At 40.5% G+C, this 18,777-nt stretch overlaps 1 protein-coding gene across 5 annotated transcripts in view; it reads left to right on the top strand.

Moving 5' to 3' along the window:
• The window catches only part of LOC135524027 (ATP-citrate synthase), a 147,111-nt gene that overhangs the window by 71,097 nt on the left and 57,237 nt on the right, over positions 1-18,777 (top strand). For all 5 annotated transcript variants that reach the window (XM_064951153.1, XM_064951151.1, XM_064951148.1 and 2 more), the window contains 5 exons: positions 3,519-3,687; positions 4,152-4,256; positions 4,425-4,621; positions 4,973-5,054; positions 9,715-9,825. In XM_064951153.1, coding sequence (XP_064807225.1) covers positions 3,519-3,687; positions 4,152-4,256; positions 4,425-4,621; positions 4,973-5,054; positions 9,715-9,825 — 664 coding nt within the window. The remainder of the gene's footprint in view (positions 1-3,518; positions 3,688-4,151; positions 4,257-4,424; positions 4,622-4,972; positions 5,055-9,714; positions 9,826-18,777) is intronic.

Here is an 18,777-nt window from a genome sequence, read left to right on the forward strand (position 1 = left end):
GCCTGCTCAGTACAGGAGGGTACTGAGCACGCACCCCTGAGGGGCCCTCATGTTGAGGATCAGTGGCGGATGTGGTGTTACCTACCTTTACCACCTGTGGGACGGCCCGTCAAGACGTCCAGGATCCAGTTGCAGAGGGAGGTGTTTTGTCCCACGGTCCTTAGCTTAGTGATGAGCTTTGAGGGCACTATGTTCTTGTCAATGAATTCTCAGAGGTGTTCCTTTTGTCCAGGTATCCTGCAAATACATTGTATAACCCGCCAGCTGTTATTCATGTCGCCAGCTGTTATTCATGTCGTCGTTCAGCAACGACTCTGTGAAACATAAGATAATACAGTTTTTAATGTCTCGTTGGTAGGATATATGTGCTTGTAGTTTGTTTATTTTATTGTCCAATGATTGTTGTTGGCTAATAGGACGGATGGTAAAGGCAAATTACCCACACACCGACGGATCCTTACAAGGCACCCTGACCGTCGTCCTCTCTCTTTCTCCTGCGACTGACAGGGATGAGTGCCTTGTCAGGTGTCTGGAGTAAATTGCTCTCGTCCAACTCGTTAAATAAGAAAAAAAACATGTATTAGAGCCTTAAAAAATACAACTTTTACATAAACTGCAAGGTAATCTATAAAATGGGCTGATGGTGAAGTAGACATACTCGGTATTCATATCACAAAAGATATAAGCTCTCCACCATGACTTTCAGTAGGAAACTTGTAAAAATAGACATGATCCTGCAACCATGGAGAGGTAAATACCTGTCTATGGAAAAATTGCCCTGATTAACCCAAATATATCTGTTTACTCGCTGACATATGGCGCTGCCTACAGATTTGTTTTTCAAATCATATATCTGGGACGCAAAAACAGACAAAATAAAACGTGCCTATCTATGTAATGAATATGAATTGGGTGGGTTGAGATTATTAAATATAAAATCACTAAACCTCTAGAAGCGTAACTCATTCAAAAGTTGTATTTGAACCCTAAATGGTTCTCAAGTAGATTACTAAGAAAAGCTCGTCCATTGTTTAAAAATTGCCTTTGTGCAGATTGCCATGTCTCATTTTCGATTAATTGAAAATGATACTTTGTAAAAAACTCTTCTTCAAACAAGCTTAAATTTTGTCACCCTGAAAAGATAAAACAAATATTATGGCTGAACTCAAATGTGCTGATTTGATAAAATACCTGTATTTATGGGAAAGATGTTTGAAAAGGGATTTGTTCTTAAGTAATATTGTAAATTTGAGTGGTAGTGTTATGTCCTTTATGGAGTTATCAGAATTGTACGGAAAGGTCTGCTCAATCCAAGAGTACAACCAATTTGATTACAGCATTACCCCAAAAATGGAGGAGACGGGTGGCAGTGGGAGGTGGTAGTGAACTGGTCTGTTGGCCCAATATATAAAGGGTCAAAACTGGCGGAGGAATAAAAATCACATAAATAGGAAAGTATACCAGTTTCATTTGAGGACCAGGATGTTGACAACTGTGCCATACAGTTTGCAAAATAGTTGGGAAGAGATTTTTGATGTACCGATTCTGTGGTACGGGGTGTATGAGTTGATATATAAAACGCAAGATTTCGTGCTTTTCAGCTAAAAATTATTATATAAGATTTCTTGCCACCAACAAAATGTTGGGGCATGAAATCATCGAAGCTCTGCAGATTTTGTTGTGAGGATACAGAATCGATAGACCATTTATTTTGGTATTGCCCTCAGGTAGCCTGTTTCTGGTCTCAGGTTCAGGAATGGCTGAAAATGCATAGCATTGATCTAAAATTGACCATAGAAATAGTACTGTTAGGACATCGAGAGACCAGGTCAGTCAATTGCTCATACTCTTAGTAAAAGTATTTATCTTCAACTCGCAATCTGTGGCTTCTATTAGTTTAGATAAGAAATTGTACGTTAAACATCACAGCATAGTTGAAAGATATGTGTTGCATAGAAACCTGAAGTGGGTGGCCAGCAGAGATGGATGGGATGGGCTGAGGGAAGCTGGGGCTTGGTATGTGGAATTGGAGACAAGTGGGACTGGAGTTGCTGTGTGAGCGAGAGAATGATGGTCACAGATAAAAGGAATAGTCTGCAATCTAGCTGCACTTGAATTCGTTTGACTTTATTTTCAATTGACATTTCTTTGTATATGTCCATACAAATTATGCCAGATTTCGACCGGCTGAGAAACGCTGCCTGCCTGTCTGGTCCTGACTCCCAACCATTTTTGAAACAATTGTTGCAAAAGTCAGACAGCAAGGTTGATACAAATTAGAGCCAAGGATAAATAGATTTAGCAAACTTCCTAACTTAGGAAGTATAAATGGTATTCATCAAGCTAGCCAGCTAGTTAAACCGAGCCTGTTTGTCCCATTGACTTAGCATGGCTTTCAGTTAGCAAGCTAATCGATTAGCATGCGCACCACTGTGGATATTTTTGACAGGTGAACATTACAAACTGAACACTGTATGTAATGGTAGGTAGGTGTGTGTGTGTGTGTAACATATATATTGATAAAATATTATAGTGACGCCACATATGAGATGGCAAACATTTCACTCTAACATAGGTGATGATTTTCTCTCACTTAGCTCAAAAACGGTCAGCATGTGTTAAAAAATATACTTGAACAGCAGACTGATTACATGACCATTATCTGCGCTCTGATTGGAGGATTCATAAAAATTGCCCACTAGGCGGCACTGCCGATCAGGATTCCCCAGATAATGAAAAGCTGCTCATATTCAAAATCAAATAGTTGCAGTAACCACTGCTGGGCTGGCAACAATGCATGACAATATCGCCTCCAAAAAATTGTCATGGCCTTTATTATCTGGGGAATCTTGATCGGCAGCGCCACCTCGTGTGCAATTTTTAGGAATACTCCAATCAGAGCGGAGATATTGGTTATGTGATTCGTCTGCTATTCCGAACTATGGCTGCTATTTTTATGCTGAAGTAAGAGAGAATCTAATCCTATGTTGGAGTGAAATGTTGGCCATTCACATCTCGTGGCTTTACTACAATATTTTATCATAATATGTTAATACATACAGTACCAGTCAAAAGTTTGGACACCTACTCATTGCAGGGTTTTTCTTTATAATTTATATTTTCTACATTGTAGAATAATAGTGAAGACATCAAAACTATGGAATAACACACATTGAGTCATGTAGTAACCAAAAAAGTGTTAAACAAATCAACATATATTTGAGATTCATCCAAGTAGCCACCTTTTGCCTTTATGACAGCTTGGCGTTCTCTCAAACCGCTTCAGCTGGAATGCTTTTCTTGGAGTTCCCACGTGTATTCTAGTCATCTAGTGCATCAACCAGACTAATTACTAATCCATGGTAATCCATCTTTGTTTCCCAAATCCAAAATGGACTGAGAATGTATCCTTAGAATACTAATTGTTAATCCAGTTGAAGTGATTTGAATAATAATGTTTAATCAGACTGGTAATAATTGGTGTGTTTATTGATGTAGCTATGTGTGACTGTTCTCAGCGGGGACCACAAGCAGAAGTTCTACTGGGGCCACAAGGAGATCCTGATTCCTGTTTATAAGAACATGGCCGACGCCATGAAAAAGCACCCCGAAGTGGACGTGCTTATAAGCTTTGCCTCGCTCCGCTCCGCCTTTGACAGCACCGTGGAAACCATGCAGTACTCACAGGTACGACTTATTTAGTTTTAGTTGTATTTTTTTTAAAGCTTTTTCTCAAGTTATGTCTTCCTTTGTCGGGGATAGGCTAGTGGGTAGCCTTATAATGACTTATATAGTCAAAATCCACATCCAAATACATACATGTGTATCGATGGCTCTTGTCGAAGCTAATGTAGCCTTGCGGAGTTATATCACCTACTCTGACATGGGAAGTAACTGTCAACCTTCAACCATAATAGCTGAGGTTTTCTAGTTTATTGGTACTGACTGTTAACGTCGATTTGCTGGTGATGAGTAAGGTTAATGTTAACAACACTAATTTGACGTAAAATGTGCGTAAATACTATTAGCAAAATAGAAAGCTGTTATGGCCAATGTCTTAGACCAAGCAGTTATGTCCCTTATCATTCAAGGACATGTTGATCTTACTTGTTTGAATGCTCTTAATAATGAATTTACTTTTGTTACTCCAGATCCATACCATCGCCATCATAGCTGAGGGCATCCCTGAAGCCCAGACAAGGAAGCTGATCAAGAGGGCAGATGAGAACGGCATCACACTCATCGGCCCAGCCACGGTAAGCACTTCACTAATAACATGCAATATTGAAACAGAATATGGCTGCATTTTACTGTTTGAGCATTAATGTGTGTTTGTCATTGTGTCTCTCTGACATATCACTGGTCCCTGCAGAGATCATAACAACCTGTGCCTAACCTCCATCACTCCTCTGTGTTCTAACCAGGTGGGAGGCATCAAACCCGGCTGCTTCAAGATCGGGAACACGGGCGGAATGCTGGACAACATCTTGGCCTCCAATCTGTACCGGCCAGGCAGCGTGGCCTACGTGTCCCGCTCAGGAGGCATGTCCAACGAGCTCAACAACATTGTCTCCCACGCTACAGATGGTGTCTACGAGGGCGTGGCCATCGGAGGTGACCGGTGAGGAAGATTAGGGAGAGGAGAGGGCAAATGGCAAACTAGAGAATCTAATCCAATAGGGATGAATGGATCCACTTTATTTCACTGGAGCTATCATTCAGGGCATGTATTCTCAAAGCATCTCAGAGGCAGGAGTACTGATCGAGGATAAGTTTTGCCTTTAAAATATAATGATTTAGGTGGGACCTGATCCTAGATAGCACTCCTACTCTGAGACGCTTTGTCAATAGAAGCCCAAGTTTTTACTTTAATTGTAAGGTCGTTATTATGTACTGGATGATAATCTAATAACTTCTACTTTTTCTTTAAAACAAGTTCCTCTACTAAAGCACCATTTGCATTGACCTGTAGGTATCCAGGTTCAACGTTCATGGACCATGTGCTCCGCTACCAGGACACTCCAGGAGTGAAGATGATTGTGATGCTTGGAGAGGTGAACCTTTTATTGGCAATACCAACTTGTTTTACCAGCGTTGCTTCTAATATCTGTATAATGTCTTACAGGTCCAGAACAGTCATTTAAGTAAAATAGCTTTTTGAGTGACTAAAATATCACCCATAATATTTGGGTGGGATAGAAATGCAAAAAATTTGAGAAAAGATACTTTCTCTTATGGCTAACTACCAGGAAGTATGAAAAGACAGGCTGAGTGGGTTGCATTGATTGACAGCTCTCTGCAAGGCCTATGTCGATGCAGTGAGTAAAAGCTAATTTGGTGATACACAAAGCATCTCAAACAACATTGAAATTGCATCAATAGCCAGGTCTCTATCCCAAATTTTCATGGAGACATGTACTATACTCGTAAGCTGTTGGCTAGAGCGCACGTGCCAATACCAGAGTGAGCGCACTCACTATATAACGCACATTTGTTTTGTGGGAGGTGGGAAAATGTGCATGTTAGTTTTTGGGGGATTTTAGGATCTTCACATTCAATATGCTGCCATTTGGACGGAAACCTAGCTATTGATGTATTTTTTTCAAATCAATCTTATGTTTGGCATGTCTATTGATGCTGTTCACAGCAGCACTGATGGATGTGTTGACATGACAACTGTCAGTTTTGAATGGCCCTTCCCCCATTTTGTTCCATGCTGGCCAAAGACCAAGCTAGTCAGTGTTAGGTTCTAATTCTGATTTTAAAAATTCTGATAAAAAAACACTATGAAATCTTAATCAAATTTATTCTCCCAGGGAATATCAGACAAATCTGCATCAGACAAAACGTGTTTCCACCAATACAAGTATATATACTCCAATTTAGATGCACTCCTCCTCTCCAACCCTTACATATTTTCTGGTTCTACAGGAAGATGAAGTGATGGGTTAATAACTGTTCCTTCTCCCTTAAGTTGACCAGACCTCAACCCCCTTGATGCCTAATCCAAGGCTTTCCATCCGTATCACCTATAGCAATCATGTGATCACCGAGAGCAACCATCTGGCTCCTACAGATAACCATTAACTTCTGATGTAAAAACAAGTCTCTATCACTCATGTACTACATACAGTATGACTCCTGATGTATCATGTCTCTAGTATAACAATGTTCCAAGTTTAACCCAGAATCCGACATCAGTAACTAGCTGATGCCAGACACAGATGAAAGGGGAAACATAAGTACCTTTGCCATAGATAAATCATGTAAACCTTTATATTTGCTGATAACCTACGGTCAAATTTTGGCACCTGTTGAGTAGCTCTCTACACTAAGTATTCCACATTTTGTTGTTACAGATAGAATTCAAAATGGCTTTATTTTTCCTCACCCTTCTACACACACTGTGCCATAGTGACAGTGTACATTATGACAAATGAAATGCGGAAATATCTCATTTATATACGTATTCAAACCCCTGAGTCAATATTTGTAGAAGCACCTTTGGCAGCGATTATAGATGTGAGTCGCTCTGGCTAAATCTGTTAAGTGCTTTCCATGCCTGGATTTTGTAACATTTCTAGAATCATCAAGCTGTGTCAAATTTGTTGTTGATTATTGCTATAGGCAAACATTTTCGTGTCTTGCCGTAGATTTAAGTCAACTGTTACTCGGCCACTCAGGAACATTCCCTTTCTTCTTGGTAAGCAACTCTAGTGTAGATTTGACCTTGTATTTTAGCTTATTGTCGTGCTGTGTCTGGTTGAAAGCAGACTGAACCAGGGTTTCCTCTCGGATTTTGCCTGTGCTTAGCTCATTCAGTAAATGTTTTATCCAGGAAAAACTCACCAGTCCTTAACGGTTTTCAAGCATACCATAACATGATGCAGCCACCACTATGCTTGAGAATATGGACATATGCTGTATTGGACTCTACAGGATCGGTGGGTTATCGTAATGCGATAAGCATAAGGTTGAAAGTAACATTTCCCAGGACATAGACAGATCTGACATTGGCAGAAAGCTTAAATGCTTGTTAATCTAACTGCACTGTCCAATTTACATTAGCTATTACAGTGAAATAATAACATGTTATTGTTTGAGTAGAGTGCACAGTTATGAACTTGAAAAGTTATGAATAAACCAATTAGGCACATTTGGGCAGTCTTGATACAACATTTTTAACCTCTAGCGTCGAGCAATCCCGTATCCGGGAGCGTAATCATAGCCTCAAGCTCATTAGCATAACGCAACGTTAACTATTCATGTAAATCGCAAAGGAAATGAAATAAATATATTGGCTCACAAGCTAAGCCTTTTGTTAAACAGCACTGTCATCTCAGATTTTCAAAATATGCTTTTCAACCATAGCTACACAAGCATTTGTGTAAGAGTATTGATAGCTAGCATAGCATTAAGCCTAGCATTCAGCAGGCAACATTTTCACAAAAACAAGAAAAGCATTCAAATAAAATCATTTACCTTTGAAGAACTTCGGATATTTTCAATGAAGACTCTAAGTTAGATAGCAAATGTTCAGTTTTTCCAAAAAGATTATTTGTGTAGGAGAAATCGCTCCGTTTTGTTGGCTAAGAAAAAAAACAAAAATTCTGTCATTACAACGCCGAACGTTTTTCCAAATTAACTCCATAATATCGACAGAAACATGGCAAATGTTGTTTAGAATCAATCCTCAAGGTGTTTTTCACATATCTATTAGATGATAAATCATTCGTGGCAGTTGCATTTCTCCTCTGAACTGAATGGAAAAGTGGACGCAGCTGGAGATTGCGCAATAATTCCGATGGAGGACACCACGCGGACACCTGGTAAATGTAGTCTCTTATGGTCAATCTTCCAATGATATGCCTACAAATACGTCAATGCTGCAGACACCTTGGGGAGACGACAAAGTGTAGGCTCATTCCTGGCGCATTCACAGCCATATAAGGAGACATTGGAACACAGCGCATTCAAAATCTGGGGCATTTCCTGTATGAAATTTCATCTTGGTTTCGCCTGTAGCATTAGTTCTGTGGCACTCACAGACAATATCTTTGCAGTTTTGGAAACGTCAGTGTTTTCTTTCCAAAGCTGTCAATTATATGCATAGTCGAGCATCTTTTCGTGACAAAATATCTTGTTTAAAACAAACGTTTTTTTATCCAAAAATTAAAAGAGCGCCCCCTATATCGAAGAAGTTAACAGAAATACAATGGTTCATCGGCTCAGTCTGAAACTTTGCACATACACTGCTACCATCTAGTGGCCAAAATCTAAGTTGTGCCTTGGCTGGAATAATACATTATGGACATTCTCTTGCATTTCAAAGATGGTACAAAAAACATGTTTTTTCTTTGTCTTTTACCAGATCTAATGTGTTATTCTCCTCTCATTTCACATTTCCACTAACTTCAAAGTGTTTCCTTTCAAATGGTATCAAGAATATGCATATCCTTGCTTTAGGTCCTGAGCTACAGGCAGTTACTTTTGGCTATGTCATTTTAGTTTAAAATTGAAAAAAGGGGTGGATCCTTATTAATAGTTTTGCCACATTTTTTGCAGTATTACTTTGGTGCCTTGTTTCAAACAGGATGCATGTTTTGGAATATTTTTATTCTGTACAGGTGTCCTTTTTACTCTGTCACTTAGGTTAGTATTGTGGAGTAACTACAATGTTGTTGATCCATCCTCAGTTTTCTCCTATCACAGCCTTTAAACTCTAACTGGTTTAAAGTCAACCTTTGGCCAACTGGTGAAATCATTCCTCTCTGGCAACTTGAGTTAGGAAGGACGCCTGTATCTTTTTAGTGACTGGGTGTATTGATACACAATCTAAAGTGTAATTAATAACTTCACCATGCTCAAAGGGTTATTCAATGTCTGCTTTATTATTATTATTATCCCTGGTCTTTGTGTTTGAAACTCAATGACAGACTGAGACCTTTACAGATAATTGTATGTGTGGGGTACAGAGATCAATTCATCAAAAATCATGTTAAACACTATTATTGCACACAGTGAGTCCATGCAATTTGTGACTTGTTAAGCACATTTTTACTCCTGGACTTATTTAGGCTTGCCATAACAAAGGGTTTGAATACTTATTGACTGAAGGCATTTCAGCTTTTCTTTTATCAATTTCAAAAAATTCAGAAAAACATAATTCAACTTTGACATTATGGTGTATTGATTGTAGGCCAGTGAATTTTTTTAAATTTTTAATCCATCTTAAACTCAGGCTGTAAAACATGGAAAAAGTCAAGGGGTGTGAATACTTTCTGAAGGCATTGTATATAAACCACGGCCCTCTGCCAACACGCTTTCTCCGATGTTGGTTACGTAGCGGAACTTATAAAATAATGTCATGTTACCATTGGTGTATTAAAATGAGTTAGTGATGTGTCACCATATTCCCTTAAAAATCCCACCTCCCTGAATTTAAGTGTTTGACTTGGGAGGGTACTGACCAATACATTTATGATCAAACTTGTAGTAGACACAAGTCATTTTTCATATTTTGATCACCATACTTTGGTATGGTTTCATCCTAATATCATCCAATTTCATGAAACATAATTTACATTGTTTATATTTATTAGATTTCTCCATTAACTAATATTTCTATTAGATTGTGTAAATTATCCTCCAGATTTATATCTATTTACAAAATATCCTAAATTTACACCTTTCTCTTCTCTCTCCCTTGTGTAGATCGGAGGCACAGAAGAGTATAAGATCTGTCAAGGCATCAAGGAGGGCAGGATAACCAAGCCGGTGGTGTGCTGGTGTATAGGAACCTGTGCGACCATGTTCTCCTCAGAGGTCAGTCGGCCGGTTTGGTAACGTGTCTAGGGAGAACTTATCAAGGATTCAAACTCGCCACATTCAGGTGAATCATGTAGGTGGGTAAAAAAAGTTTCTGGAAGAGCGGTGGGGTCTGATGAGTGAGTGTACACCCATTGAGCAATGAGTGCTTCATCCAATATCACGTGACAGCTGTGAGCAGCCAACCACATCCCCTTACTAGCAATTAGCCTAGCCTACTCTGCCGTTTCTCTCTGTCCATTCTTTCTGCGCATCTCCATCAGTTTTAAAATGTTATTTAGACGTAATGGCGAGCTGGGTTGTCTGTCGTTAAATGTGCGTAATTATTGGAGCAAGGATGCGTAGGTGTCTTTTTCATTTCGTCTGTATGAACAAGCAGGCCCGTCTGACTAAGCTTCGCTGTCATGTAGCCTCCAAGAACCACTGCCATAGAGAAACTGAGCACAATGACAGTCATACATGCACCTTCACATAACTGAAAACAACACATTTTTCACCCACACCCCCATTCTACCGCAAATTGGTGTACATGTTAAAAAATAAAACATTTCGCAGGCCATTTTAAACGACTTGTTGGCAACAAGTTTTTGGTTTGATAACAAACGACCTTGTTTAGTCATGTTACCTGGCTAGCTGACAACATGGTACCCAACAAATATGGTGAAATGTTTTCAGTGTTGTATATTTTTTAAATAAGATCATCCTTGAGAACTAACAATCACCAAAAAAAACTGGACTGTCGGGGAGAATATAAAATAAATAAAACATGTTACTCAGATGGTATAAGTTCACGGCTAAGCCATGACAAAATGTGTAGAATTGCAGGAAATTAGCTTTAAAACTGCACATTTTCTCTAAGCCCCATGGCAAAATGTAAGAATTGCAGAAAATGTACATTAAAACACTCAAATCTGGTCTCTGTGGCCAAGAGGAGGACCTCTAAAATTTGTGGCCAGAGACCATTGGTTAAAGGCACAGCACAGCCACTACCACTCGGTATAGAGAAAAAATATAAAAATAAAACATGTAATATTATATACACTATGTGTTTCTCCCCATTCACTGAACCTTCTTCTCTGTGGGTAGCTATCTAACAGTTATTTGTGGCTAGCTAGCTGGCAATAGAGCTGAAACAAGATATACACACGCAAAAGTTGTACTTCAGAACTATCAGCTAGCAAATGTGGATTGTAATAATGTAGCTAAACATAATTTTAAATATTGTAGTCAGGCAACATTGTTATTTGGAAGTCAGATAGAATTTTCTCTCGCTTCAGCTCAAATAATGGCCACCTTTGATTTCAAGAAATGTTGTAATTTTTTTAATGTGGTTGTCATTTATTTGCATACTGTCCATTGAAGCTTGCATCGATGCATGCTTAAAAATATGTACAAACTGAGTACGCATTCAAGAAGTGCCCTCCGTGCTATGTTTCGCATACTTTGAATTAGACACATACTCCCACCCTCCTGTGCAATAATTTGCATGCTTGGAGCATGGTAATACGCATTTTAAGAAACACTCAATGAGTAATGATAACTTGGCTATATACAAGGGTACCAGTACCGAGTCGATGTGCAAGGATGAAAACTAAGGTTATGGGTCTAAACCCATAACCTTTAATCTGCAAGGATGAGAACTGCAAGGATGAAAACTAATGGTAGATGGGACCCGGTCTAAACCCATAACCTTTAACTGGGGGGGGGTAACCCAAGGGAGTGTGCTGGGTACACTTTGTTGTATATAAATGATTTGAAATCTGCCTGTACATGTGACCGTTTCCTCTATGCAGGTGATTCTGCGCTGTGGGTTTCCCACAAAGACAAAAATGTCGTTGAAAGCTCTCAGTGCTGAACTTCTGAATGTTAGTTAATGGCTAGAGTATGAGTATGATAATACTCTTGCGCAGACATTTAGAAACTAAACATGACAATTTGAAAAATAAGCCACGTGAGTTTTTAGAGGGAGAATGAAGACTACTTTTGAGTAGTAAGCAACAGATACCATTAATAAGAAGGGGCTAGAAGCGTCTTATATGGTGAGCTACCGGTGACTAGGACAGGCAAGCCCCATACGATTGTGAAGGACTTTATTCTTCCTGCTGCCACGGATATGGCTGGGACAATTTAAACATTTTAACTCAGTTTTTCACACTTCCTGACATTTAATCCTAGTAGATATTCCTTGTTTTAGGTCAGTTAGGATCCCAACTTTATTTTAAGTATGTGAAATGTCAGAATAATAGTAGAGAATTATTTATTTCAGCTTTTAATTCTTTCATCACATTCCCAGTGGGTCAGAAGTTTCCATACACTCAATTAGTATTTGGTAGCATTGCCTTTAAATTGTTTAACTTGGGTCAAATGTTTTGTGTAGCCTTCCACAAGCTTCCCACAATAAGTTGGGTGAATTTTGGCCCATTCCTCCTGACAGAGCTGGTGTAACTGAGTCAGATTTGTAGGCCTTCTTGCTCGTACACGCTTTTTCAGTAATGCCCACATATTTTCTATAGGATTGAGGTCGGGGCTTTGTGATGGCCACTCCAATACCTTGACTTTGTTGTCCTTAAGCCATTTTGCCACAACTTTGGAAGTATGCTTGGGGCCATTGTCCATTTGGAAGACCCATTTGCAACCAAGCTTTACCTTCCTGACTGATGTCTTGAGATGTTGCTTCAATATATCTACATAATTTTCCTTCCTGATGATGCCATCTATTTTGTGAGGTGCACCAGTCCCTCCTGCAGCAAAGCACCCCCACAACATGATGCTAGCACCCCCGTGCTTCACGTTTGGGATGATGTTCTTCGGCTTGCAAGCCTCCCCCTTTTCCTCCAAACATAACAATGGTTATTATGGCCAAACAGTTCTATTTTTGTTTCATCAGACCAGTGGATGGATATTTCTCCAAAAAATACTATTTTTGTCCCCATATGCAAAGCAAACCGTAGTCTGGCTTTTTTATGGTGGTTTTGGAGCAGTGGCTTCTGCCTTGCTGAGCTGCCTTTCAGGTTATGTCGATATAGGACTTGTTTTACTGTGGATATAGATACTTTTGTACCTGCTTCCTCAGGCATCTTCACAAGGTCCTTTGCTGCTGTTCTGGGATTGATTTGCACTTTTCGCACCAAATATCGTTAATCTCTTGGAGACAGAATGCGTCTCCTTTCTTTCCTTATGATGGCTGCGTGGTCCCATGGTGTTTGTACAGATGAACGTGGTACCTTCAGGCGTTTGGAAATTGCTCCCAAGGATGAACCAGACTTGTGGAGGTCTACAATTCTTTTTTAGGTCTTGGCTGTTTTTCCCATGATGTCAAGCAAAGAGACACTGAGTTTGAAGGTAGGCCTTATAATAATAATATAATAATATAATAATAATAATATAATAATAATATAATAATAATATATCCCATTTAGCAGACGCTTTTGTCCAAAGCGACTTACAAGTCGGCTGGGGCCACTACTTTTTACATATGGGTGGTCCCAGCGGGAATCGAACCCACGATGCTTGGCGTTGCAAGCGCCATGCTCTACCGACTGAGCCACACAGGCCTTGAAATACAGGCACACCGCCAATTGAGTCAAAATATGCAATTATCCTATCAGAAGCTTCTAAAGCCATGACATAATTTTCAGGAATTTTCCAATCTGTTTAAAGGCACAGTCAACTTAGTGTATGTAAACGTCTGACCCACTGGAATTGTGATACAGTGAAATAATCTGTCTGTAAACAATTGTTGGAAAAATGGCTTGTGTCATGCACAAAGTATATGTCCTAACTGACTTCACTTGTGAAATTTGTGGAGTGGTTGAAAAAATAATTTTAATGACTCCTACCTAAGTGCATATAAACTTCTGACTTCAACTGTATGCATTACAGCTGTATGAGTCAACAGACGTGGCGGGCCTGGCACACCTCCTGGTATATGTCCATTATGTTTATGGGGGGTCAATTAAGGAAGGCATCCTCTTCTGGAAACCAGGACAACTTGAGAGGATATTTTTAAAGTACTGGACAGCTTTGTGTGCTGCGGACACAGGGTATTTCGGGGTTCAATTCCCCGATGGGGAGGAAGGAGTAGGCTGTCCTTATAAATAAGAATTTGCTCTTAACTGACTTGTCTAGTTAATGGTTACACTAAGAGCATAACGTTTCTACACCCTAATTTTCAAATTCTAGTGTAACTAATACATTATTAGTTACATTGTTTAAGTTTCAACGTGCGGACTGGCACTAAGAACAGAACAGCGGGAATGTTTCCCTAGTCAGCGCTATTCGTGCAAGGCCCCTTTTTAAAGTGTAAAAAGGCAATTATTGAGCATGGGGTGAGACATTGTTACTAATTTGTAAATAAAGCCACTTTGTTATTTAGAGTATTTATTTCTGTTTTTAGAGGGAGAAAAACCAAAAACATTCATCTCATGGATCTCCCAGTCAAGGCCGGCACGGGTATTGAACCAGCATCTGTAGCAACACAGATTGCACAGCGATTCAGTGTCTTATACCATTGCACCACTCAGGCGGCGGTGTACAACATGACCTGTCGGGAGTGGCCTACAGTAAGAGCAAAATCTAAATTAAATAATAAAAACCTTAGTGTAACAACAGTCATGCACAATTAACAGTTTCTATTTAGGTTTATGTGCTCTAACTCCCCCTTGCGCTGGTCTGGAGCTATGAAGTGGTGACGCAGGGTACCATACTAAACCACAAATGACCTCTAAATCTTGCAGCGTAAGGAGGAACCACTGTCTAGGACAAGAATACCGACAACCGCCTGAAACATTTGTCTTTGCGACAACCATGTACGCCTGACGTATCCACAATTAACACAACCAGACTTTCTGTCGATTGACTCTCCAGCAGACGGACCGGTGACCACAAAGACAAAACAAGACATACACTCGTAAATATGTAAATTTCTATTTATTTTTTAAATAAGCGGTCATTCGTGTAAAGTGTTAGCTGATAACTACACTCATAGAAATTGCTGAGTTTCCCCGCTCTTGAGCGGTCCACACCCCCTTTTCTTTGTCTACTAAGCCGTCATACCGATTTTAGCCCACAAAGGACAATGTGTTAGTAACCGATATCTGTTTGTTTTTGTATTTCTGTGATTATTTACTATCGCTGATAAATCATTTAGGTTAGGGTTTGTGCTGATATCCAAGGGTTTGCGACTTCCAGTAATGAGAACAGATGAGGTAATAATGATACATTATCTGATGAGTCGATTCAGGAAATAGACTAAATATTTTCCCGTGGTGCCCCACCTTCCTAGTTAGTTCAAGTTTACATGATTGGTTTAATCAGTTAATAATAATTACATATAGAGAATTGATTTGATAAAATAAGTCTTCACATTTAATGATAGTCTAGACACGACACAGTGCAGTAGCAGAGAGAACGGTCTTTGACTTTGTTGGCCGGAGTCTTTGGCATTTTCTAAGGCCTTCTGACAACACCTGCTATAGAGGTCCTGGATGTCAGGGAGCGTGACCTGAGTGATGTGCTGCGCTGTATGCACTATCCTCTGTGGTGTCTTGCGGTCGGAAGCCAAACAGTTCCCGTAGCAAGTGGTGACGCAGCCAGTCAAGATGCTTTCAATGGTACAGCTGTAGAACTTTTTATAGATCGGAGGGCCTATGCCAAATCTTTTCAGCCTCCTGAAGAGGAAGAGGCATGGCCGTCCCTCTTCTTGACTGTGTTGGTGTGTTTGGACCATGATAGATCCTTAGTGATGTGGACACCAAGGAACTTGAAGTTCTCAACCCGCTCCGCTACAGCCCCACCAATGTGAATGGGGGGCGTGCACTGGCCTCCATTTCCTGTAGTCCACGATCAGCTCCTTTTGTCTTGCTGATGTTGAAGTAGAGGTTGTTGTCCTGGCACCACACTGCCAGCTCTCATTGTCAACGGTGATCAGGCCTACCACCGTCGTGTCGTCTGCAAACTTAATGATGGCGTTAGTTTTGTGTGTGGCCTTGGGTAAACAGGGAGTACAGGAGGGGACTAAGCTCACACCCCTGAGGGGCCCCGGTGTTGAGGGTCAGAGTGGCGGATGTGTTTCCTACCCTGTTCCATCAGGAAGTCCAGGATCCAGTTGCAGTGGGAGGTGTTCAGTCCCAGGGTCCTTAGCGTAGTAATGAGCTTAGAGGGCACTAAGCGTTTGAACGCTTAGCTGTAGTCAATGAACAGCATTCTCATGAAGGTGTTCCTTTTGTCCATGTGGGAAAGGGCAGTGTGGAGCGCAATAAAGATTGCATCATCTGTTGTGTTAGTATACACATTTCAGTGAGTCCAGGGTATCTGGGATGATGGTGGTGTTGTGAGCCATGACCAACCTTTCAAAGCATTTCATGGCTACTGATGTGAGTGCTATGGGACAATAGTAATTTATTTCTTGGCCACATTAATTATGGTAGTCTTGTTTGAAACATGTAGTTACACACTGGATCAGGGAGAGGTTGAAAATGTTGTGGCGAAATCCTGCGCAGAGCCTTCACCGTGCGCTGCCACTTTAAGAGTGCAGCAGCAGTGAGGAAGGAGGAAATAAAGATGGCTCTTCTGGCTCTGTGTAGGAACTCTCGGTTGACACTGCAGTTTTGATTGCACATGCAACTCTGCAGAAGTCTTGCTTAGTTTCAGCGTGTTTAGTTTATAAAAGTTATATTTGATTGCCTTTGTTATCGTGCTATTCCTGATGAGTTGGAATCGTTCTATCTTCTGATCACATGGATTACGAGCAACATTGTTGCAAGCTTTTGTCAGACAAACAACCAAGGATTGAGTCTGACTGGCGAGTACACGTTCAAGCCTGGATCCAACTGCTTAGCCAATTTCTCTTTCTAGCTCCAGTGCTTTACACTAAAATTGCTCTTTGTGCTGTGCTCCCTTTTATGTTCAGTGCCTTTGGTGAACTAATAATGCACCTCTGGCAAACAGGCTACACTCTAGGTGGTCTCTTCTGCTGGTGTATCTGGTAGCGGTACAAAAACCATCTATCTTTACCCCTCTCTAACAATTACCTCTACAATGTCTGTGAAGACACTTGCCAGCTGGTCACTGCGTACTATGAGTATGAGTTATGGTAATCTATCTTGCCCTGCAGCCTTGTGAATGTTAACCTGTTTAAAGTCTTAATAACATTGGCTACAGAGAGCATTCCTTGCGCTAGGGCACATCGACAGATTTTTCACCTTTTCTGCTCGGGTATTCGGTCTAACTGCTAGGCTACTTGCCGCCCCTTATTGTCCCTAATTGTCTCATTGTCATGGATTATTGTACACAGCCCATCTGTAAATAGCCCATCCAGCCAACTACCTACCTCATTCTCATATATTTTTTTTCTGCTCTTTTGCACACCACTATTTATACTTTGCCGTCATCTGCACATCTATCACTCCAGTGTTAATTGCTAAATTGTAATTACTTCGCCACTATAGCCTATTTCTTGCCTTACCTCCTTACTTCATTTTCACACACTGTATACAGATTTTCAATTGTGTTATTGACCATTCCATGTGTAACTGTGTCGCACTGCTTTGCTTTATCTTGGCCAGGTCGCAGATGTAAATGAGAACTTGTTCTCAACTGGCCTACCTGGTTAAATAGGAGTGAAAGCACCGCCAGCATTCAAAAGTGACCAAAACATCAGCCAGGAAGCATAGGAACTGAGAAGTGGTCTGTGGTCATCACCTGCAGAACCACTCCTTTATTGGGGGAGTCTTGCTAATTGCCTATAATTTCCACCTGTTGTCTATTCCATTTGCACAACAGCATGTGAAATTTATTGTCAATCAGCGTTGCTTCCTAAGTGGACAGTTTGATTTCACAGAAGTGTGATTGATTTGGAGGTACATTGTGTTGTTTAAGTGTTCCCTTTATTTTTTATATATATATATATATATATATATACACACACACACACACATCTATACACACACACACACATCTATACACACACACACAGTGGGGATAACAAGTATTTGATACACTGCCTATTTTGCCGGTTTTCCTACTTACAAAGCATGTAGAGGTCTGTAATTTTCATCATAGGTACACTTCGACTGAATCTAAAACAAAAATCCAGAAAATCACATTGTATGATTTTTAAGTAAAACATTTGCATTTTATTGTATGACAGAAGTATTTGATACATCAGAAAAGTAGAGCTTAATATTTGGTACAGAAACCTTTGTTTGCAATTACAGAGATCATATGTTTCCTGTAGTTCTTGACCAGGTTTGCACACACTGCAGCAGGGATTTTGACCCACTCCTCCATACAGACCTTCTCCAGATCCTTTAGGTTTCGGGGCTGTCGCTGTGCAATACAGACTTTCAGCTCCCCCCAAAGATTTTCTATTGGGTTCAGGTCTGGAGACTGACTAGGCCACTCCAGGACCTTGAGATGCTTCATACGGAGCCACTCCTTAGTTGCCCTGGCTGTGTGTTTTGGGTCGTTGACATGCTGGAAGACCCAGCCACGACCCATCTTCAATGCTCTTACTGAGGGAAGGAGGTTGTTTGCCAAGATCTCGCGATACATGGCCCCATCCATCTTCCCCACAATACGGTGCAGTCGCCCTGTCCCCTTTGCAGAAAAGCATCCCCAAAGAATGTTTCCACCTCCATGCTTCATGGTTGGGATGGTGTTCTTGTGGTTGTACTCATCTTTCTTCTTCCTCCAAACACGGCGAGTGGAGTTTAGACCAAAAAGCTCTATTTTTGTCTCATCAGACCACATGACCTTCCTCCTCTGGATCATCCAGATGGTCATTGGTAAACTTCAGATGGGCCTGGATATGCGCTGGCTTGAGCAGGGGGGCATGCGTGTGCTGCAGGATTTAATCCATGACGGTGTAGTGTGTTACTAATGGTTTTCTTTGAGACTGTGGTCCCAGCTCTCTTCAAGTCATTGTCCAGGTCCTGCCGTGTAGTTCTG

Source organism: Oncorhynchus masou, chromosome 31 (genome assembly GCF_036934945.1).
Source record: "Oncorhynchus masou masou isolate Uvic2021 chromosome 31, UVic_Omas_1.1, whole genome shotgun sequence".
In the NCBI taxonomy this organism is placed as follows: Eukaryota; Metazoa; Chordata; class Actinopteri; order Salmoniformes; family Salmonidae; genus Oncorhynchus; species Oncorhynchus masou.